The sequence below is a fragment of the Phoca vitulina genome, unplaced genomic scaffold (assembly GCF_004348235.1).
Source record: "Phoca vitulina isolate PV1807 unplaced genomic scaffold, GSC_HSeal_1.0 scaffold10, whole genome shotgun sequence".
Lineage (NCBI taxonomy): Eukaryota > Metazoa > Chordata > Mammalia > Carnivora > Phocidae > Phoca > Phoca vitulina.
The window spans coordinates 29,867,308-29,891,823 of record NW_022589713.1 but is presented as its reverse complement, the minus strand read 5'-3'; the positions used below and the strand labels follow the sequence as shown (position 1 = coordinate 29,891,823).

Below are 24,516 nucleotides of genomic sequence, written 5' to 3'. Positions count from 1 at the left end.
AGAGTGTCTGCTACAATGATTTGTAACCTGGGAGACAGTAGAATGTTTGAGAAGCATTCCTAAGTAAAGCAGATTCCAGAGCACCAACTCCAGAGAGTCTCTTACAGTTGGTGGTAGGTAGGACCAGGTCCCCAGGTCAAGGTTGAAACCACTGAGTTAGTCCAACTCTGCCTAGACATGTGGAAATTGCCATCCAGGGAGATGAGGTGACTTGCCCAATCCATGCATCAGGTTAGAGTTCTGGCAGAACCCTACCAGACGCCAGGTGCCCTGACTGTCTGTGTTCCTTGCACAGAATCGGAAGTTGTCTCAGGTGCCTCCTCCAGCAGTTCATGCTGTTACTTGAACTGAAAGACTAAATGCCTGACATATTGTGGAATTGAATCTAGCATAAGGTTTGATAACTGCCACAAAGCAGATAACCAAATCTCATGATATTAAGTTACCCAAGCACCTTGTTAGCCTTTTCTGAGTTACAGATCTCTACAGAAAAATGATGTATTCTTGACATTCTACCCCCATGGAAAAAAAATGCACAATACAACCTTTGAATAGATAATGTTTATAGATCTCATTTCTTGTTCCAGTAACTGGAAGACTCAAAAGGTTTTGGATGTTTTGAGGAAGACAGTCTTATCCAATTTGAGTCCCTCCCACATGAAATTTTTAAAACTTTTAGACAACAGAACTGCTGGTAATCTCTAATGGGGATGATTAAAAAAAAAGACTGAAGTAATACAGGTTGGGATGATAAAATGTTCTAAATCAGACATAAAACAAGGAATGAAGGTCATTGCAATAAAGTCTTGAGAGAAATAAAGAAGGCTGAGGGTCAACCCACTCAGATCTTAGAATTGTACCTTCAGTTTGCCAGGACAGAAGCAGCCAAGTGTGGGCAAGAAAGACCGGGGGCATGTCTTGGCACAAGGTTATCACAAATGAGGTAAGGCTTTATAACCTTGTGGACTAGGAAAGAAACACATTCTCAGCTATACAGAGTTGGTTTAAAACGTTTCTGCATAAATTCTCTTCCTCTTTTATTCCCCGGTCCTAACCACTTAACTTACTCTATCACTCTGTAAGTCCAGTGGGAACTAAGAGGGAGGACCCTTACATCGAAAAAACACTGCTCCCTGGCATGGAGAACCAGAAGAAGGAAAATGGTCTCTTATTACTCAGACAATCTGCTACAAAAAAGCAAAACAAATTCACAATGTCCTTTTTAAAAAAGAACTGTGTAAGGAAGGTCTCAAAATTCTACTATTGAGCTTGAACTGCAAAGAGAAATCAAATGTACTAAAATTAATGGTGATTATAGATGTAAAAAATGCCACTGTATTCTTTAATGTTGTCTATGTTACTGAATGAAGACATTCTAGAAGAGCTTTCAAAGGCTCATACCTAACCTTGGCCATTCAACTTATTTTTTTCTTAAGTTCCTAAACTCCCCAGTAGTAAATTTTCTTGCTTTTAGGATTTTCTTTGAGCTGGGCTACAAGCTCTTTGATTTGTTTCACCTATTTCTGCCCACGGATTAAAGTGTCTCTGAATTCTGACACACGGTACTATGACGATAAGGTTTGGGATTTCATGGGATGCTAACGCCTCACCTTTAGAAGCTGATTGGTTTTTCAGTAATAGTGAGGCATTGCCGATAAGCTTTCCTTACTCTCAAGGTCTTTTCAAGAGACTGAACCACCAAGAAGTTAACTACTAGGGGGTAGGAAGGAAGCAAATGGGAATGGAACCCACCACAGAGACTTAGGAATCCTAAACTGTAACCCAGTGGACCAGTGGCCCAAGGAAGGTATTCTCATGGTTTACTTGGTTTGCAGGTCGGAATTACAAGCCCCTGTGTGAGTCTGCAAATGTCCTCTCAACTCTGGAATCTCCTAAGACACTAAAGTGCTCTGGTAGGAATGTTATCTACAGCTGATTGCTCAATTGGGAAATGAGATGCAAATTACAAGGCTCTTCTTTCTGAGTGATTCATGATATCCTCTGCTTTGTTAATAATGCCACACTGATTAAATCACAAAGCAGATTGAAGGAACATGTGTCCTCATTCAGAAAAAGGAATCATCACATATTTTATCTTGTTCTCTGGACAACAACATTACCAGTACTGGTGGCTGTTTGGGATAAATAGAGTATGAATGGAGGATACTCCCACATAACTCAGTAACTCACATCGTTAAAAGGCCCATTTTTACAAAACCATAAATAATTGTCATATGATATGGCAAGTAGCAAGTCAATAAGTCTCACTTTTATTTCTGCTTCTTTCTCTTGTAGACTTAAGTGGAGGTACCAAGAAATAGTAAATGACACCAAAGGCAGGTGGAAGACAGAAAGAGGAATTGGAAAGCTCTGGAGAAAGAATAGGCTTTGAATAAGGGGGCACTCGTTTTCAACTAAAAAAAAGTCTAGGAGTTCACTACCATCTAATCTAAAGAAGACATTTTTGAAGCTGGTCTGAAACCCTAAGTGGGTAATACAGTAGCTAATATGTTTCCTTGCTTGTTGTATAACTTAGAAACAGAAATGAGATTTTAATTAAAAAACTGATGATTTTGAACTTTTCTAATTTCACCCTGATCCTTGAGGTCAAGACAAACTATTAAGACTTAGAGGAGACTTCTTTTCCTCTACATAAATACTGTCACTTCTGATGCAGAAAGCACATATCAAATAACCGAGATGTGAATTTAGAGTTTATTTTCTAGTTCTGGAGAGCTCAACCACTGAGACTATGGTATAGGAAACACCACAAAAACTCTTCTTCGCTGTGTATTATGATAAAAGGTCTGTGTGTCGGGGGTGGGGTGGAGAGGACCCATTCAGGAGATAGTATAGCATAGTGGCTAAGAGCTGGGATTTTCCTAGTCTTTTCACTTATTAGCTATGTGACCTTGGGAAGCATAGTAATTGGGATAAATAGGTAATGATGAGGTAACAAATAATTCGGTGAATTTTAATGGTTTAACCCTAAAGAATTTTATTTCTCATTCTTCCTCTGAAAAATGATGATGGGGTGCCTGGGTGGCACAGTTCGTTGGACATCTGACTTTGTTTCAGCTCAGACCCTGATCTCAGGGTTATGAGATTGAGCCCCGAGTCAGGGCTCCGTCGGGCTCTGAGCTCAGCTCAGTCGGCTTAAGACTCTCTCTGCCCCTCCCCCACCTCTCTCTCTCTCTCTCTCTCTCTCACTCTCTCGAGTGCGTGCACTCTCTCTCAGATAAATAAATAATTGTAAAAAATGATGATAATATTTAAAGTTGTTTTGAGGATTAAATGAGATATATAAATGTAAACTGAACAAATCTTGGAGACCCTGTTGGCCACATCGGACATTAAGAGAAATGTATAGCACCCAAAGTACAGTTGACCCTTGAACAGCATTGGGTGTTAGGAGTGCCGACCACCCCTACCCCCAGTGGAAAATCGTTTAAAACTTTTGACTCCCCAAAAACTTAACTACTAATAACCTACTACTGACCAGAACCCTTACAAATACATAAACTGTTGATTAATACACATTTTGTATGTTATAAAATATTATATACTGTATTCTTACAATAAAGTAAGCTAGAGAGAAGAAAATGTTATTAAGAAAATCATGAGAGAAAATATGTTTACAGTACTGTATTTATCAAAAAAAATCCACATATAAGTAGATTCATGCAATTGAAACCTGTGCTGTTCAAGAGTCAACTGTAATTTTTTAAAAATAATTATTCTTTTGTGTTTTCAAGAACCTTAAAGCTTATGTGTTGATAAACTACAGTAAGACTTTTTAAAATTACCCCTCCCTTTCTATTCCATTAGCAATAATGAAGGTGCTCTCTCAATGCTCTCACTGAAACTCTGGATCCCTTCGGTTCACACTTCCCTTCCTGCTTCCCCTCTGGTCATAATGCCCAACGTTCCTGTCAGAGCTGACCGCTAGGTGGTGCCATGCCTTCCAGCCATCTCGTTTCTCTAGGGAGTGAAAGCATTTGGAGCCCGCCGAGCAATGTAAGTCTCTTACGGCTTCAACTTTATGATACACAAGGGACTTATCGTGAAAAAAGTCCTCACATTGTTGCATTTGTTAAGTCTTGGTCCAGTGTCTGGCATAAAAAGTAATTAATTCCTGTTAATAAATGTTAGTTATGTTATTATTGATATATTGATTATGAAGAAAAGTTTTCTTTGAATTGGGTTAATGGGAAAAAGGGCGTTTTTAGCAATGGATATCCAAACACTCACACAGATGGATTTGTCTAACTGAAACTAATATATATGTAGGACTCCTTAATAAAGAGACCATGAAATTGTTAAACATGAGTTTCCCTACATTGCTCTCCTAGCAGAGGGCTATCATCCCATGCCACGGAAATCTTCTTTGTGCAACACTAGGTGGAATACTTTGCATAAAGTAATGACTTGGTATTCTATTCTTTTCTCTCTCAACACTTTCATCTGCTTCACTTAAACAAAATAAAGCACTTTCAAATCGTCCATACAGTCAAGACACTGATAATGTATGCAAATTAACTCAAGCATGATTTTAACTTCCTATCTCTAAATTCAAATGTATGAATTACAAAGCTTTGGGATTAAAAGAAAACCCAAAGAGTCTCTTAATACTTATTCAAGAACTTGGAAAATGCAGGATGATTTTGAGGGAGAGAGAGTTACTTATAAATATGTGGTTCATATCATTCTAGAAAGGCAAAGGACAAAAATACATACCATTATGTGAGAAAACTAGAAATTTCTCCACACTGACATAGGGTTTTAAAGGTTTCAGGCTTCAGGAGCTATGTACCAACTCCATGATTTGGGAGTTCAGCAGTTAATCAGTGCTAAAAAGAATTTGCAGTTTAAACTCATTATATTGAGCTGAGATTCCATGCCCCCCAATGACCTGCTTCTGATTAGGGTACAATAGCTCCTTGGTTAGCTTGTAAAATCAGCTACTATGTAATTGTAAGGAAACACAATAGCTGGTTTCATAAGAGTTTCGGGATACACGCTGAGTACTTTGGTTCCAAACCAGGTGGGTGAAGGAAGATGCTCAATTTGGTATGAGAAGTTTTCGCATCATAACTCCCAGTGGCACTTCTAAAGCTAATGTGAAATGCCTAATTTGCTGCCAAGGAAGCTCACTGTCAATTATACACTGTAACAAAAAAGGTGAACAGCCCTATATGTTGAAAATAGTTTGTACCAGCAAACCGCAATGAGCTACTCTGCTTATTTAAACCACAGTGCCTTAATTAAGCTCACTTAGCCAGAGAAAAGAAGAAGCCTATATGGGACCATGATAGAGGGGCCATAGGCAGCTTCCACATGACCAAATGCATATCCTTTTTTTTTTTTTTTTTTAAGATTTATTTATTTATTCTAAAGAGAGAGCATGAGCAGGAGGGGAAGAGGGAGAGGGAGAAAGAAAATCTCAAGCAGACTCTACACTGAGCATGGAGCCGGACGTGGGGCTCAGTCCCATGACCATGAGAACAGACCTAAGCCAAAACCAAGAAGGATGCTTAAATACTGCACCACCCAGGAGCCCCCAAATGCATATCTTTTTTAATTAAAGCACTGTGAAACTTAAGCATGAAGAATATTGTGTTTCACAGCATTTACACTTCTACCAAATATTCAACAATTTCTAGGTGAAGAAGAAACTCTCACAGTTAGTAGATGAAGGCCAAGCTTCTTAGGTTACCATTTTGTTGTACTCAAAGGTGATGCATGGAGCACTGTAAGGAAGATATTACTGACTAATTATATATCGACTGAAAACAGTCTTTGTGAGAATTCACAATAGGAGTACAAACCACTGAAATTTAGGAAGAAATGTGTCTGAGTTGGCATTTTTGCTCCCCCAGTGGTGATCCAAGAAGTCTCCAGAACAACAATTGTCATAGATCAAATGTGCCTGATATATCTTGTTTCCTTCTCTGGTCTCTCCTAATAACGTCCTCACCCAAAGTCTGTGAAGGAATCATTCCCCAGTATTTATATAGTGGTGTGTCTTTTTTATTTCTTTTCTTATTAAATTTGTATTTTGAGCCTGAGTTTTCATCCCAGGATAGACTTTTCCTTAACCTGTAAAAATAAACAGTGAGGGGGACACCTGGGTGGCTCCGTCGGTTAAGCATCTACCTTCGGCTCAGGTCATGACTCTAGGGTTTTGAAATCCAGTCCCACATCGGGCTCCCTGCTCAGCGGGGAGCCTGCTTCTCCCTCTGCCTGCCGCTCCCCCTGCTTGTGGTCTCTTTCTCTCTCTCTGGCAAATAAATAAATAAAATCTTTTTTAAAAAGTGAGGGATTTAGGGGAGAGGTTTGTGGGGAGAGGTGAGGTAATGACCTCTTTCCTGAAATTACACTATGTGGATGAGATTTTAGCGTTATCATGTGACAGCTTAGTTACAGAATGGCCATTTCCAAGTTTGGACAAAATCACAGCAGTATCGACTGTGGAATTCCTCTTCATAAAAATGTGAACAATGAATAAAGCAGATCCATTTAGAATCGGCGTAACTTCTTAGAGTGAGGCATTCTAAACTTTAGAGCTAAGTCAGTTACTTATAGGTTCATACAAAGACATCATTCTTCTAGTTACACACATGAAATCTGTAGAGATAATTCTCTTCAGAACAAACTTTTCTCTCCACGTTTTATTAAATTTTTTTTAAGGTGATTATTTTCATGATTGCAAAATATGCACCAGTGACTTTACTGGAAGGACGATGCTTTCACAAGTATTTACATGAGTTTGTGCAAAGCAATTCTGGCCCTTCAAGTTTCCAATCTCCTGGATCAGGCTGTGCTTGTGAAGTTGTGTCTTCGGGGATTGCGGGAAGCTGGCATGTTGGATTCTTTGAAGGAATAATTTTGGCCTTAGTTGGACTGAAGGCATACTACTTTTAGGTAATATAGATGCTTCCAAAATAAGTCATTTGGAGTCCCACAGTGGGTGTCATATTTTTCCTACTAATTTCCATTAGATCTTCAGGAGGTGTAACTTCTACCTGCCCCTGGCTCTAAACCACTGACTTTAAGCATCTCCTCCTCTTTTGCTTTTTTGTTAATTCATTCAGAATTTTAATTTTTAAAAAGATTTTATTTATTTATTTGACAGAGAGACACAGCGAGAGAGGGAACACAAGCAGGGGGAGTGGGAGAGGGAGAAGCAGGCTTCCACCTGAGCAGAGAGCCCGATGGCAGGGTGCGATCCCAGGATCCTGGGATCAAGACCTGAGCCAAAGGCAGACGCTTAACGACTGAGCCACCCAAGCTCCCCTCATTCCGATTTTTTAAATAAACACTTTTACTTGGAGAAGTACCATTAAAGTGATTCTGTGGTAAATTATTTAGAAAAACTGAAAAAAAAATATTTTAAGGTATGACTACCCTCCTATTTATTAATGAATTTGGCAGATATATATTCCTATAGGCTAGGCTTTCATAAAACGATGGAACACTCATATGTCCAGCAAGCTGCATTCATCTGCCGCTCCTCACGTTTTCCTCAAATTACTAAGTGATATCATGTGTGCCCATTCTGTGTTTCCTGAAGAAGACATTCTCATTTTAAGGCAAAACAAAAACACAGTAGTAAAATAAAACACATACAGAGAGCAAAAACAAATCATTTAATTTGGTTGCACACCTTTCTCAATGTTTAAAAGTTTTCTTGAGCTGGAATAAAAAAATAATGGAAAGGTCCTACTAGAAGGGCCCATGGTTCAGCCTGGTTAATCGTTCACTAACCGGTGAGCTGTTCACCGGGCGGATGCATCCCAGCGGACACGTGCTGGGTGAGATTTCCCGGGCTGCGCGCGCAGAGCCTGAACCACATGACGCATTCTGGCCAATGGGATGTGAGCAGAAGAGCACCGTGCCGTTTCTGGGGCTGGCCCCCCAGGAATACAAAGGCCGCCGCCACCCTCTGTCTCTTAACTGGTTGGCTGGCTGGATACAAAGTGTCTGGTGAAGGCGTCAGGCCTGGAGGGTGATGGCGCCACCAAATAGGGGAAGCCTGGATTCCTAGTCATCAGGTGAGAAGCTGCCACCTGTACACTGTGATACGAATAACTGCATAAATCGTTTATTCTACTTATTGTATCAAGTTACTGAGACTTGGGGTTGTTTGTTGAAGCAGTTAGCTTGACTCAACTGACGGTTTCTTAGCGACCATTTAGTCCGGAGATGAGGAACCGGAGGCCCGCAGAAGGCAAGCAACTTGCTCCAAGTCATACAACTTCTATACGTATTGAGTCTAATGCCTCGTATTCATTGCTCTTTTTGACAGAATCCTGTTTTGGTTTTCCGGTCTTTTCCCCACATATCATGATAACATTTTGTCCCATCAAGACGGAAGTGTGACTAATAAAAGGAAAAAACGTAAACTGTACAACCTGGAATTTAAATATGCTTCGTTAGCCCTAGTCAGACCCGGGACTGTTTATGAATCCTGGCAAAACGCAGTGTCACAGATCGGTGACCATATGCTCCGCTTTTAGAGAACTTAATCTTCCGGGTGGAACATATAAGTGGGATTACCACATCACTAAAAGCTCAGCATCTTGCAGATGTTCATCTCAGAATTTTTCCTTAATCATTTTCCTCAATGACATGGAAACCAAATCCTTTAAATCCCAATTCATTTCACATCTCTCCATCTCCATGGATCCCTCCACCCTTATAGAGTTGTCATTAGTACCCCGTGCTGGCCTGCCAGTTCATAATCTTGAGATACTTCCATTCCCCCCCTCCACCCTGGCATCTTGTTTGCTTCCGATTTCTGACTACTTGACGACTGTTTCCTTCAGTCAAAGCCACCGCTCCGTTGGCATCCCAGGATGCTGGGTTTAAATGGCGAGCAAATAGACGCCTCCCATGTGATGAACCGGAGGCCTCCAGATCTGCCTGCTGAGCACGGCCTGTGCTGTGGTGTGAGCAGACTGTTTCTACCATATGTCATCGTCTCTGCTGTCTACACCCTTTTGGGGAACTTCACGGGAAAAGCACTATTAGAGATGTTTATCCTGGGATTCTGTAATTTGTTTTTAATTTTAATTTAATTTCTACCAACTTAGCTCATTTAGAACAGTTTTAATTATACCACCCACTGACTCTATGTTTTATCAGTTGAGCTTGGCTTTAGGATTAAAGGGCTAACTGAAGTGATGGTGTACATGCCCAAGGATGACCGGTGAAATATTATTAGACTAGCAGAGTGCAAACAGTGAAATATATACTGTAGTAAAACATTCAGGATTATTCTAACAAGACTCCAAGGATCCAATCCTTGAATGAAAAGAACAGAATAAAATTGTTTTCAAAAAAATCCTAACATACAGAGGTAAAGTATTTGCAGATTGATTGAGAAATGTTAAAAATATTGCTTCTTTCACCTGAATTCTTTTTGTTGTTGTAGCTAGAGGGGGAGAGAGAGAGAGAAAGGTGAGAGGAGGGGCAGAGGGAGAGAGAGAATCCCAAGCAGGCTCCATGCCCAGCACAGAGCCCGATGTGGGGCTTGATCTCACAACCCTGAGATCATGACCTGAGCTGAAATCAAGAGTTGGATGCTCAACCGACGGAGCCACCCAGGCACCCCTTTCACCTATATTCTTAATCCTTCTCCATAACCTCTCCATCACTGTGTGTATATGCACATAAAGGAAGTGCTGAGAACATTTTATTTCAATTAATAAGAAGGCCTCCAACTTCTTACAAGGATGAAACTGAATCTGAAAAGAATGGAAATACTATTTTGTACATCTGAAATGATCGTGGAGTAGAGATTTCACAGATTTACTCTCAAACATGGAACAAAGGAAAGATGAAGAACAATTACATGTATAGAAGGCTGAAAAACATGTACTTGAATGGGAAGACATTTTCCCAGAGCTAGTCAGTGACCACAGGGTTATTAATAGGTGGATGGATTTATGAGCAAATGAAAGCACAAATACTAAGTGAAAGGACAAGTTGGATGGCCAAGCTACAATAGTTCTGTCGTCTTACTCATCCTCTTGTTAAGGACATGTCTTTCTTGAAACATTTAGGCACAGTGGGTTTTTGATGAAACATGACGAGTAATAGCATTAAGGTTAAGAAGATTAAAGTGAATGTTATTCTGGAAATTCAGTATAGCTACTGCTGTAAGTCAGGATGCCTGAAGGAAACCAACTCTTTTAGGGGAATTATGTTCTGATTTGTAGCAGAGTGCTTTAGTGGACAAATGTACTAGGCTGGGATTCAGAATACCAGCATTTGACTCAATTTTATACTATTTGATTCTTTCACTAATTCTGTAATCTCAGGCAGGAACTGCTGGGACAGCCAGTTCCTTCATCTGTTAAGCAAGGATTCAGGGGTGACACCAGGATTAAACGTTAAATGAAAGGAGGTAATGTAAACAAACTTGCTTGCTCCTAATACATACTTAATAAACATTAACACCCTTTCCTCGTCAGCAGATGTGCTACTAAATATGCAGTCGACAAGAGAAAATAAAACCTGTTGAGAAACATTTTGATTTTTTGACTGAATCTTATTTGAAACACAAACTTGGAATAGTTGATGGAAGACTTCATCCCAAAGTAAAGGTCTACTTTGTGCAAAGGGAATATTCTAACTCATTTAGGTATATAATTCACTTAAGTTATATACCTAACCAATGACTGGATTTTTAGTTCTCTGAATGAATAAATTTTCTTTGCTCTTCCCTTTAAGTCACTTGTAATCAAAGGAAAAACTGAGTTTTAATAGATGGCACTTAAGGTCACTTCCAGCCCTAACATTTTATTATTCTGTGATATGGAAACATATGTGTGTGTGTGTTATGTGTGTGTGTGTGAATGAATTAAATTCCGATCAGCATTCATCAAGCACATACTTTGTACCAGCAGTTTTACTAGGAAAATGATAGAAACACGAATAAAATATAGTTATGGCTCTCAAACAACTTATATGTATACAACTGAGTTCTCCACTGATAATTTGAGTTCTTCAATGATTTATTTTTTAAAATACATCTTTTTAAAACTTTCTCATGAAAGTATAACATATACAAAAACATGCACAAATAAAAAGTGTACAGTTTGAAGAATTATCAAAAAATGGTTCATTTTCTCTTTCATGTGAAGCTTGTTTTCCCATGGAAACATGTTTCCCATGAATGCTCCATTAACCTAAAACATAGCTGGCATTCACTGCTCATAGGACTAAGGGACAGAGGAAAAATGTATAACTTTGTTTTGATGGATAAACTTACACTACGTTTCCATTGGGTTTAGGATTCAGGTGGTGTGGGACTGAAGTTGCAGTTCCTGACCTCCCTTGCTTACTTGCTGAAGGATTGGACCAGTTTTTACCTCTCTCGTCTTTATAACTAGTCTTCTTATCTAGTACATGAACTTAGCAACTTAACTCCAAGAATACTGTGAGAGTTAACAGAAGGCAGTGTTTGTAAAGTGCTGAGCATACAGCTTGGTTCACAGGAGCTCTTATACCATCAGCAGCATCAACACCATCTTCACTTCACGGAGCCTTGTCAAGAGAGTGGGCTCTGTTACCAGAGCCTACAGCAGAATTTGGGGGCAGGCTCTGGGCTTCTACAGTGGTTAAAACACCCATCAAAAGTGCAGTGGGGAATGGAGGACCTGGGGTAACAGTGGGGCAGGGTGGAGGATTCCTGGTGGATACAGGTAGTTTTTCATTCTCAAGGAATGTGCATAAGTCGAGTCCTGCCTTTGTGTGTATGTGTGTGTGTGTGTGTGTGTGCACGCGCGCATATGCAAATGTGACACTTTTATTACAGGCCGAACATCTGCGGCTCCCTGCAGGATGGAAGTAACTAGGAAAGTAGGGAAAGAAAGACTTTTTTGTCTTGTTTATGGGATGGCAGGTGGCCTTTTATCCTCTGACTTTCTCAACTCGGCTAACCCCTGCTTTCCCCAAGGAGCATAAAAATCTAAATGTTCACTGTTCAACTTGCAAACACAAGCTGAAATAGCCAGATGTCCTCAAAATGTGGCTGATCTCTTTGCAGGATAGGCCTCATGCTGTTTGACTGACAAATGGCTACACGGGACAGAATCCAGAGGAGATGAAACAAGAGCCCATTCAGGGTGGTTTAAAGTTTTTTATGTGTTCTCTACTTTGTCTTTATTTTTTAATATATGTTTAAATAAGATTTGTTTTCTAATAAAATGTTGCTGCGATATGATTGCACAACCTGCAATGATGTGATTCCCCACAGTTCATACAGTCACTGGTTTTGCTTCATTTGTCCAACAACTACCTCTGACCACCCACCACTTTTCTGGATCTTCCTTATCTCAACTCTTCAGTCCATGGGTTGCCATGGAAACCACCATATTACTACAGTGTGATCTCCCTCCATCCTTGACCCCCTCACACAAACACTCCCACACACAATAATTGATGAAACCTGGGTAGGCACTTGACTTGAGCTGAACCACTCAGTCCTTCTACAGGAATCTAGAATCAACTAAGAGAGTCCAGCTTAATCTGCTCCCCATTTGAATTGAGGACCTGCTATCTGTGACCATTTCTTGCGATTTAGACAAGGAAAGACAGACGGCGTGATGACTGAAGGAGAAAGAAATGGAGAAGAAAGGAAAAATAAGAAATGTAGAGAGAATCCTGACCTGATTATAAGAATTCCTGAGATCCACGTGTGTGCATGTGCACGTGTGTGTATTTTTTTTAACCCCATAAGATACTTCGAATCCTTACAATAAATCTCCTCTGCTTCTGATGCTCTATTTGAGTTGGATTTTTATTGGCTACAGTTAATGTCCTTATTATTCTCAATTGCCCCCAAACTTACTAGGGTCCTCAGGCTGGGCCCCTTTGCCAAAGTCCCACACTAGCTCTGTCCTAAGATAAGAATTTAAAAAAGAATCAGTCTGTAGTTTGAGAAGAGGTTAAGAATAATCTTTTTTCTTCTTAGGAGTATGGAGCCTTCATCTCTCTGAGGCAGGAGAAAGAGAATTTTAAGGTTAGAGAGGAATGGGTCCAGTGGAGTCCATTCCACCCTGAGATCTTTCAGGGGGAAACAGACGGGGACAAGACTGATAGTAATGGAGGGAATGAAGCAGTAAGCCTGGGTAATCGCTAGAAGAAAAGAGGACACTGAGGGTCTTTTTGCTGCAGTCAGAGCAAGTAAGATGTTCATTAGGTGCCAGAAATTCAACAGCAATCTTCATTTACTGAAAGCCATGAACGTAAACACGATGCTGGGCTCCGGGGACACTACCTGAGACGCAATCTTTTCCTTCAAGGTAATATGTTTGCCACAACTTCTGAATTCACTGAAAGACCAGTATGAGAAAAGTTTCAGAACCTAGAAAATATACTGGATACAAGTCGAATTTCTAGGCCCTTATTTACTGAGCTTTTCCTATCCCATCTGAAACCATCTGAAGCATCATAAAAGTGTACGGTAGGTAAAACAATTGACTACAAGATATATCTTGTAGGGAGAGTATTCTAAAATATACAACTGACAGACAAAACACCTGTTGCTCCCACGATAGCAAGGAAAGCTGACATGATCAAATGACACGGGAGTCCTTCAATATGCAATTTTCAAGGAACAATTATCTCAAAAAGGTGCAGAATTAATTATGTTCTCTTATTACCCAAGACTGGGCTAGCAGATGCACACCTACACACAGGCTACTCTTGAAGAGCTAAGTATCTGGGCTGTCAGATACAATTTTTTAAGTTATTACCATTTGGTAAATCATTTTCAAGAAAATTGCTTCCAAGTAGCCCAATCTTATTCCAGTCTGAAATGGGGACTAAATTTAAACCAACTCCTTCTTTTGGAAATAGCTCTCTTTTCAGTACAATCTTGAATTAAATTATAATATAGTCACATAGGCGGCAAGGGATGTTGGCAAATCACAGACTTCACTTGAAAGATCTATTCAGGCTTGTTTTTATCTATGGGAGGAAGCACAGAGTCAAACCTCATGGATATAGTACAGCTTAATTATTTAAGAAATTGTCCAGTGCCAAGTGGTCCAATGGACACATCTCAATAGTACTTGGGAATTAGATGCTTTTTCCAGTGCTATTTGTGTTTGAGATAGGGGCTGCCTACTGAAAACTTTAAACAAAATAAAGATTCACCTCGGCATATAAAAGACATGGGGTCTAGACCCAGATAGAAATATGAATTCACATTCAGATACCACTGAAGCTAATGCTAACTAAGGAACATGAAATATACTTGACCAGATTCCACCATACACATTAGAGACCTTATACCTCACAGCTAACCATTAAGTGCAACAGACCCATGTGTTCCGTTTTGATGAAGTATTTTATAAACATAGATCAGTTGCTTTGCTAGACCCTGGAATTTTCCACATGTAAATTCATTTCACCCAGAAAGTTTGTAGTCTCATACCTTAGGCAATAAATGTGAGGTGAATAACAGTCTAGAATGATTTAATTGTTAAAAGTATTGATTCTCTACTTTCTGGGGGGCATTAGTGTTATAACTGTTCATCTATTTTTATAGAAAATATGTGTGTGAGCTTAGATTTGAAGGCAGATCCTTTTTCATCTTAACACAGCCTCCTATACCAAACTACCTGGAGGAATTACTTTACCTATATTGCAAGGGTTTTTTTTTTTTTTTTTCCTTATTATTCAGCTGAAATACCTCCTATGGCTCTTGAAAACCTCTCGTCTTGAATTTAAGGGAAGTGAAAAATAGCATTTCCAATTTAGCTCTTCTTTCAATTTGTTCTTTCTAGTATTACTGCTGATACTTTCTTTGGCTTTGTTACTTCTTAGGAATGTAATTCTGAATTCTCTTAATTTTTCATTTTATTTTATTTTATTTTTTAAGTGCACCATATGCCCAATATGAGGCTTGAACTCATGACCCCAATATCAAGAGTCGTATGCTCTACCGACTGAGCCAGCCAGGTGCCCCTCAACTTTTCATTTTAAACTCCATTTACTGGCTATGTGGCTGCTGTCTTCAGGACTTTATTCATTTTCTTAAAATTTCACAGAAGTTCCAGGTCTCAAAGTAAACTTTTTGACATTCATTCATTCACTCATTGAATATATATTAAATGTTAATTCTACATTAGGCTCTGACTTAGGCACTGAGGCTGTAGTCTAGAATAAAACAGAGCCCACATAAAGTAGACATTCTGGTAGGAAAAACTGACCATGAACAAGCAAATATACATATTAAAAGAACTTCAGGTCTTGCTAAATGCTCTGAAGAAAGATAAACAAGGTGATGTGCCAGAGGATAACCTGGAAAGGCAAACTCCTGAGCAGGTGGTCAGGTAAGGCAGGAGGAGCACCATTGCAGGAAGGGAAAGCAGGCCAGTTTCCTGGAGTGTGAGCTGGAAACAAGATGTCATTGGATGGATCTGAAAGGCAGGCAGTTGTTGGAATGCATAGGATCTTCAAAGTTATGGTTAGAAGTCTGCATTTTATTAACAGTCCATGGGGATCCGTTGAAATATTTTAAGCAACCGAATGAGATGATCCAATTTGTCATTTTGAAAGGTTGCTTCTGGAGCCTTGAGGAGAGAGGGTGGTGAGGGAATAAGAATAGGGGCAGGAGGACCACTTAGGATACCCCTTCTCATGTGTCATGGTCAGATTCTTTCAGCACCTTCCACACATACAGATGTGCGTGCACATACACACACACACACACACACACGCATGCACACAACCCCCACAGGCTGGTGATGGCAAGTTGACTCTTCCATTACTATGAAACTTTGTTTATTCCACTATGTTTATTTATATATGTTTTAACTATTGCATATGACCACTCTAACTTTTGCAATAAATTATGATTATATATGCATTTGTTTCATTTGAGGGTCATTTGAGACTTGGATGTATTCAATTTTATAACTATACTGTTTAAGCATGGTGCTGGGTCTATATAGAGAGTAGATGTAGGTTGTGGGGAACTAGGTTGTTAGGATAATGTGGAGGTTTTAAGCAGCTATTATAGGTCAGCACCTTAAACCACCCAAGTATGATCAAATACATCCAAGTGGGAAGAAGCAGCTGACTGTGCACATCCTAGAGGGCTCCCTTGTCTCTGCCTCAGGAGGCTTCTCTGAACTTTGCTGTAGCCTCTTGTGTTATGCTGGAGATGGGCATTCAGAGTCCTTTACCTAGAGGTCACTGACCCTCAAGAAACTGGGGAAACACCCCTTTCTTTACTAAAGAGGTGGTAAGACTGAAGGAGGAGACTTTATTTTTTTAAGCTGATTGGATTACGTGACAATGAGAAATTGAGGAAAAATGAGATAAGACACTTAAAATTTAATAGGTTTCATCACTGATAAACCCCTCAGTAAGAATTTATTTTCCTTTTTCAACAACCATTGCTGTTTGTTGCTCTCTAACCACGATACCACCACTCAGTCAGTGTCTACCACGTGAGAAGCACATAGGTATTTATATGTAGCCATATCAATATTCAATTTTCAGTGTATTAGCATTATTAATTTTTGAAAACAGATATTTTAGATACTCTTCAATCATTTTATTTGTTTTATCACAGATTCAAAATTCTTATATTAAGGCACTAAATTTCACAACCAACAACACATGAGATTGTGCAAAAGCCAATTTTATAGAGTCTACCATGCGAAGCAGTGAAGCAAATTTCTCATAATCTGCATGGACAGAAATAGCTAAATTAATCCATGTCATTATTTGAGCCATGCAGGAGATATAAATAAATAAGACAAATATAGAGAACACAGGGTGCATAAGATGCATAATTAGCATGAGGTCCAAATCATGCTAGCTAGCCTCTCCATAAACTTAGAATATTATATATTTTAGTTAATTTTCCTGTGAGAATTGGATGAGCTGTCATTCTCAAGTTACATAATTTATCATAGCTCTAGGAGTTATATGTTACTAAAGCTACATGCATATCCCTTCTAAATTTTGACTATTTCTTGAAATGCTTTTATGATCTTTATTTCAAAAAGGATTGACCATCAGTCTTCACTTTACCCAGATGTTCTGTGTCACCTAATAGTGTATAAGTTCCTAGGGGCACAAGGTGAATCCAGAAGGCAAAATCAGAAAGACGAAAGGCAGCCAAAGAGTGGGAGTTAAACTAATATGTATCAGAAATAATGGGGAATTTGGAGATGAAGAGAGAGCAAGAAGAGGAGAGTGATGAGAGCAATAAGAAAGAGCTGAACAACATGGCCCAGTGGCCACATGATTTTTAAGAATAAGGATATATAGATACTGTACATTTATATTGTTTGCGTTTCCATTATGCAAATGTCCTTCTTCTAAACCCATTGATCATCAAAGGCTTCAACCCACTAAACGTCCTGTGTGATTAGATATTTTGTTTGTGTGTTCACAGAAATTAAGGAAAGAGTTTGGGTTTCCCATTGGTCTGACAGCAGAGCAGAGTTGCAAAGCAAAGCAAGAATTCATAACCATAGGTTACCATCAGAATACAAATGCGCCAAGAAGTTAGAGTATGCTTAGAAAGAGCAGAAGACTTTCTCCCCAGGGTATGGAATTATGGGGAAGGGTGGTCCAAATTTATCGAGCCTTTAGAAGGCATAGCATCCCAAGATCTTGGAGATGTATGTGTCTGTATATATATGTATATACACACACAGAGAGATTAAGAGAGAGAAGTTTTGAGTGATAAGTGATCAGGAAAAACAAAACAATAAAAATTTTAGGGGTAAGTTCCAGTTCCCATTTGCCCTTACAAATGCAGCTGATAAGCCTTCTGAAAAGAAGCGATACTTATGGTTCCAGCTGTAATGAAATAGCTTATATTGAACTAACTCTCAAGTAAAAAATAAAGCTGGACAAAATACATAAAATAACTGTTTGAAAGCACCAGAGCACAATCAGCTCAGGGAAGACTTGAAGGGTCGTGGTCCCTGAGAAAAGAGGGGCACACCAACGTGTGCTCTGCATTTACCCAAGTATCTTCTGGGGGGAATATTCTATTTCCCTGTGAGGTGGAATAGCGTAGAACAGAAAGGAGCCATCTTCCTGGCTAAGGAGGCTGAGGATGAAGTTCAGGTGATACTAAAGCACCTGGGATTTGAGGAGTAAAAGCCCAGAGAGCTGTCAACTGCGTCAGTGTGGCCCTAGATGCATGAGTCAGCTGCTCACGTGAGCATGCACAGGGCAGTGTTCCAAGAGACTCGGAAGAAAACAGCACCTGGGACGAGCAGAGATTTCAGCCACCATGCGGTGCTGAGGAGATGGAGGGTGGAGTTTAAGCCCCACCAAATAGGAGAGGCCTTGGTAAACATCTCAGGCTTTCAGCTGGAGATCCTAGAAAAACCACGTCTTAAGGGTGAAGGCTATAGCCCCAGAGGATGGGCAAAGCTGAAACAGAGCAGCTGAACAAAACCTAAGAGGAACTCTGGGCAGGATGAAATTGGTTGGTTGGAACTTGATCTGCCTGTCAAGAGAAAACCTTACCTGCATGGAGGAAAATAATAGAATAATTTTCATAAGCAACATCTACATTTAAACAGAAGTATAACATCTGCTAAAAAGAAGGAACCAAATGACCACAACAAAACAAAACAATGCAAGAGAAAGAACAGATAATGAAAGTAATCCCACAGGCAATTCAGGTATTGGAGTCTAAAAATCACTCTGATTTATGTTCCGGCAAACAGAAAAAAAGGGATAAAAAATTTGATCAGAGATACAGATCCTTAAAAAGGAATCAAATAAAAAGAAGGCGGGGGTTGAGATCCAATATTTTCCACTTCACTAGGCTGAGGCACGTTTGGCTCTTTCTCTCTTCCTGCATTTCTTCTCTCCTTTCCGGTTGCTTCCACCCTCTAGCACACTTCCACACTTCAAAAATAGGTTGTCTTAGAGAGTACAAAAGACAACTGTAGTTTTAAAAGTCCATCTGTCGAGGGGCACCTGGGTGGCTCAGTCGGTTAAATGTCCGACTCTTGATCTCAGCTCAAGTCATGATCTCAGGGTGGTGGGACTGAGCCTCACTCTGTGCTCAGCGGGGAGTCTGCTTGAGATGCTCTCAATCCCTCTCCCTGTAACCCCCCACCTCCCATGCTCTCTCTGTCTAAAATAAATAAATAAATCTTAAAAAAATAAGTCCATCTGTTGAATCAGAAGATATGAAAAGTGTCTTCAACAGGGACAACATAACTAATAGTGTATACAATGTGACTACATACAAGTTACTTAGCCATTCTGAATCTGTTTTCTGTTCCATACAAATTGATACTTACCTTACAAAGTCATTTTAAGCACTAAATGAGATGCTTTATCTAGGCAGAGTGCTTAGCACAAATAGATTCCCAATAAATATTGATACCTCTTTTGCTGTTTGCTATCGTCAATAGAGAGAAGCACACATTCAAAACTGGTTAATCTTGAACTTCAGAATGGGATACCATCTACGTATTGACTGTTATTTACGTATTGACTGTCATTTGATATCCTCAACCAAGATGAAGTAATACACAATTTGTATTCTTTCTCTACCTTTCAAAGTGAGGAATATTAATGACTAACAAAATGCCTGCACAATATGGGTTAGTCAAAACAATAAATTCCTTAAAGTCTCAGGGAAAAAAAAATCGAGTATTGCAAATATCTTAGACAAACTCAAGGCAGCGAGCAAGGCTTTTGTTGTTACAGAATGCTATTCATGCTCTGGCTTGCCTTTCAACAATCATTCCTATTAAATCATTTGTGTCTCTGACACATCTAATGAAGTTATGTTCGCGATCAGCTTAAACCCAGGATGCAGTGTCGTACCTATTTTGTTAGGAAAGCTGTTTGTATAAACTGAAACATGCAGCAAATATATAATTTCATAAAATGCTCATTATGCTTTCAGCGTGACAATCTTTGGCTTTGAATCCTTTATGCATATTCAGTCATTTTAAGATAGACTGTTTTGGGTACTGGTTAAAAAAAAGATTATTCTTAAGCAAACTCCCTAACAAGCAAGCAGAATAGTAAACAGTTAGAAACACAGCAAACTCTGAGCCATATATTCTATCTGGAAATCTTTAAATTGTGGAGAAATCACACAACTGTAGCTAAATATTCTATGTCACTGAAACTGATTCTAGTTATAAGCACATGAAAATAAACAAGAAAGAAACTGAATTAAGGGAGGTCATCTATAAACAATACTTTCCTAGAATGTTGATAAACTCCAGGCTTGACTCCTAGCTAATTATTTAATTGTTCAACTAGTGGCTGAATAATCATACCTTATTCATTCAGAGATTTTTACAAGTGAAGTCATGACATGTGCTTTTATTGTTATAAATGGTCTCCAGGCCCCATGTTTTAGGTCTCAGCACTAATTAGAAGTGAGACTTACATCACTCTCATGACCTTCTCGAAGGTTGTATGTGAGGTCATGCTGAATGTCTTCCATGAATTTGTGAGCATATTCTGGGTAAAGGTCTAGCACTTCAAAGAGTCCTTTGAGGATGATGCACTGAAGATCACAGTAGGTTAAAGCCTTCACATCTGCATTGGTCTTGATCACTTGGTCCTTAATTGATAGGTTTGCTCCAATTAAGTCCCCTTTCCCTTGAAACAGTGAAAAAAAGAGACACGTCACTTTTAAAGAAAAGCAAGCCGGGACTGGAAACTTCATTTGACTTACAGGCTTCCCTTCTCTGAGATGACACTGCAAAAGAAAAAGACACCATCATCTTGGCAGTGTTGAGATTTGGGGCCTGGTATTTCTTTGTTGAGGGGGTACTTTCTGTACACAGTAGAATGTTTAGCGCCATCTCATATTCCTGACCCCCGGTAGTGACAACCGAAAATATCTTCTGATGTTGTCAAATGTCCCGTGGTGGGCACAACTGTTCCTGGTGGAGAATGGTGGTCTGGGGGATAAGGACTAACAGAGCCAGAGTTAGGGACTGTCGGTCATAGACGGGCTCCAGAAAGCTCCTCATGGCATTCAATAAATGACTTTAGACAAAGCAGTTGACATTTTTGTCACAGTTGCCTCAACTGTTCAGGAGAAATAATAATGGCTCCAATTTTTTTTTTTTTTGAGTACAAAAAGGCTCTGTAGAAGACCATTAAAATGTGTGTTAATAATTTTGATTCTAACACAATAATTGGCTTCATCGTCAGCTTGCTAATGTACTCGGGTTGTTTTATTTACCTCTGAACATGTCTACAAGACAGGAGGGCGAGGAGGGGGTGGGATGGGGCTGGGGCGCCTGGGTGGCTCAGTCGTTAAGTGTCTGCCTTAGACTCAGGTCATGATCCCAGGGGCCTGGGATCGAGCCCCGCATCGGGCTCCCTGCTTGGCGGGAAGCCTGCTTCTCCCTCTCCCACTCCCCCTGCTTGTGTTCCCTCTCTCGCTGTCTCTCTGTCTCTCTGTCAAAATAAACAAATAAAATCTTAAAAAAAAAAAAAAAAAAAGAACGGGGTGGGACAGAGAGAGGTATTGGACATCATGGATGGTGAAATCTACCAAATGAAAATGTAAAACACACACCATACTTCTAATACTCTGTGACAGTGTAAAAGGCCAATTTTCCCATCAAAAAAGAAAGCGAATAAATAAAAACTGAGTTCTCGGCTTGCGCCACTGCAGGGAGAGAGACCCACCACCACTTTGTCACCTGCGCCCGCGCCACACCCAGCACACCTGCTATTTTGCCTGCAATGCTGCCGCCAACCAGTCCTAGGCTGGATTCCCCTGCCTGGGAACGGGCTTGCTTCCTTGAGTTTGCTGATTAGATCATATTGGACAATGTATTTGAATCTTTAAAATCTTTCAGTTGATTTGAATCAGTTTAGCCTAGCAGGAAAGTGAGCATAAATGTAAGTGCTAACAAAGAGCTGATTGCAGCTTCAGATTTATTTTAGACACAGCCATTAATTCACTTGGCATCCGTGTGAGAACCATGAAAGAAAATCCATTCCATCCTCAGACAAACTTAGGATCAACGCTGAAGTAATATGACCTACGTTCCCAGAGGACACTGGCATTAGATTCATGGCTACAACTTAGGAGTTTCTTTGCTTTGTCCTCCTGCCTGGGCTTGAAATTTTATTATTTTTTTAATGGCCACTTTGCTCTGTCTCACCAGGAATCAACAACCAACCATTGATCCACAGAGAAAGCACCAAGCAAAGAATATCTTCGGAATGGTATAGAACAAATTGCCTTGTCCCCCATTCAGTTAATTTTTTAACTTCTAAATTTTTATTTTTTATGGTGTCCAGCATTTCTGGAAGGACAGTCTCTGACTTGTAACGGGCTTTGGTAAAATTCCGTTTTATTGAGTTCCATAGAAAAAGGGAACATGCCAAATTAACTATGAATACTTGAAATATTCATTCAATACATGCGAGTATTATCTCTGAAATAACATTAGATTCAAACCTTGAAGTTGAGCCTTTTTGTTCAAAGAAAAAAAGGACTGAAATCTGCACTTCTAGATGCTAAGGGAATATACAACCACATGGCACTAGAGAATTCAAGTTGGATTTATTGTTGTCACCCATACAGCTAAACTTGGCAATTTGGTTTCTTACATATTTTGTTAGAAATCTAAATTGGTGCACAAAAACTCGAAGTTGGGTACCGATGCAAGACGTAAATATAGCCAGGATGCTTTGAATATAAGAAATTTTGAAATTTGTATATCTCAGGAGAGTTTATCATGATTCAGTGTCTTGCTACAAAGAGCATGTATATTTTCTGTTAAGCAACTGGTGTTCGGAATGACTTTAGGGTCATCATACTTCCATACCTTGGGTGACCACAGCATGGCTTTTTAAGCCATAGTGACCCCAGCTATAAAAACAACACCAACATCTTGCCAACTTTGGCACTCTAGAAAGAATTCCAGTTTATTTATTCATTTAAGGAGTATTTATGAAGCACTGACATGTGAGCCAGACCTCGTGTTGAGCCCCGGCATGTGTGCACTGGTAAATAATAACATGGTCCCTACCCTCACCGATTTTATGGTCTTGGCGGATTTCTCACTATCTAGATTTAGGACTTTGATCTAAGTTTCTTATTTACTCCAGGTCTCAGTATCCTTATTTCTAAAAGAAGAGAGAGATTTCTGTGGTCTCTTACTATCTCCATTTTTCAGAATTCTATTACTGATATTTGCTAACCAGTTACTCTTCCACAGGGGGTGGAGGGTGGGGAGGGGGAAGCTGATGGGATGCATCTGCAAACCATCCGGGTTAGAGCAATAACATGTTTAATTATAATTAGGCAGACTAATACCATCTGTGAAGAGCACATTTATCAGTGATTTGTCATTTTCTTTTAAACAACAATGAAGAAATTGGTAGAAAAACACAATTACCAGGACATGAAATGAAAGTGTACAAGGCAAACAAATTCTATCCCCGTAACAAATCCTTGATTCTATGTCAACTGCTTCCCCAGGCATCAGATTAAGAAATGCATTCGTGTATTTTTTTTTTTTTTTTAAAGATTTTATTTATTTGAGAGAGAGAGAATGAGAGAGAGAGCACATGAGAGGGGGGAGGGTCAGAGGGAGGAGCAGACTCCCTGCAGAGCAGGGAGCCCGATGCGGGACTCGATCCCGGGACTCCAGGATCATGACCTGAGCCGAAGGCAGTCGCTTAACCAACTGAGCCACCCAGGCGCCCTGCATTCGTGTATTGATTGGACAACTGAGTTGCTTGAATAAGTTATGGCTTGACAGTTGTTTGGCGATACATCTTCCCTACAACATTATATATTAATTCATTTTGTTGGCAGAGTGAACATGTATTAAATATCTACAGATCAAATGTGAAGCCATGTGCTTAAGTTTATCAAAGTCAGTATTGATTTTAATTGGCCCTATAAGACAATATTACCATAGGGAAAGTAAAATACCCAATCTCCATTGAAATAATGTTACTCACAGAGATGAAATATTAATAATTTATCCTTGTTTGGGTTTAGTCCCAATACCACATACGAGTATTTAGAATGGTCATGTGGCAATTTGCATTTAGATCACTTTTGATGTTCGACACAGTAGAAACGAAGATGTGAAAATGTTAATCATGAAAATCATAATTTATGGAGGAAATTGGGGCCAAGAGCAAAAGGCAATGGATTAAGTCTTTCAGCTGTGAGTAGAATTTTTTCAAATAAAAGATCCAGTTGAATTATGTATTACAAACAATGTTAATTACCTAGAAGCCATTGAATTTGGCTATTATGTTCTAATGTTATGGACGATACGTTCGTATTCCATTCCTAGAATTGCTGCTATTGTAAAAATACACCAAGATTATGGAAAAAGACAGATTATATATATTTAAACATGCTACATTATTTTTGCTTACAAGCATATGAAACCATATAGTTTTGGAAAAATAACTATATGCCCTCTTAAAAGCAGCCTATGTCAATAGGCAGGCTATAAAACTTACATGGTCCTAAGGAAACCCATGGAAAAGTAT

General features: G+C 39.4%; 1 protein-coding gene across 1 annotated transcript in view; it reads right to left on the bottom strand.

Annotated features, from left to right (window-relative positions):
* Positions 1-24,516, bottom strand: part of KCNH8 (potassium voltage-gated channel subfamily H member 8) — a 368,898-nt gene that overhangs the window by 36,119 nt on the left and 308,263 nt on the right. Inside the window, exon 11 of the mRNA XM_032408779.1 lies at positions 20,417-20,631. Within this exon, the coding sequence (XP_032264670.1) occupies positions 20,417-20,631 (215 nt within the window). The remainder of the gene's footprint in view (positions 1-20,416; positions 20,632-24,516) is intronic.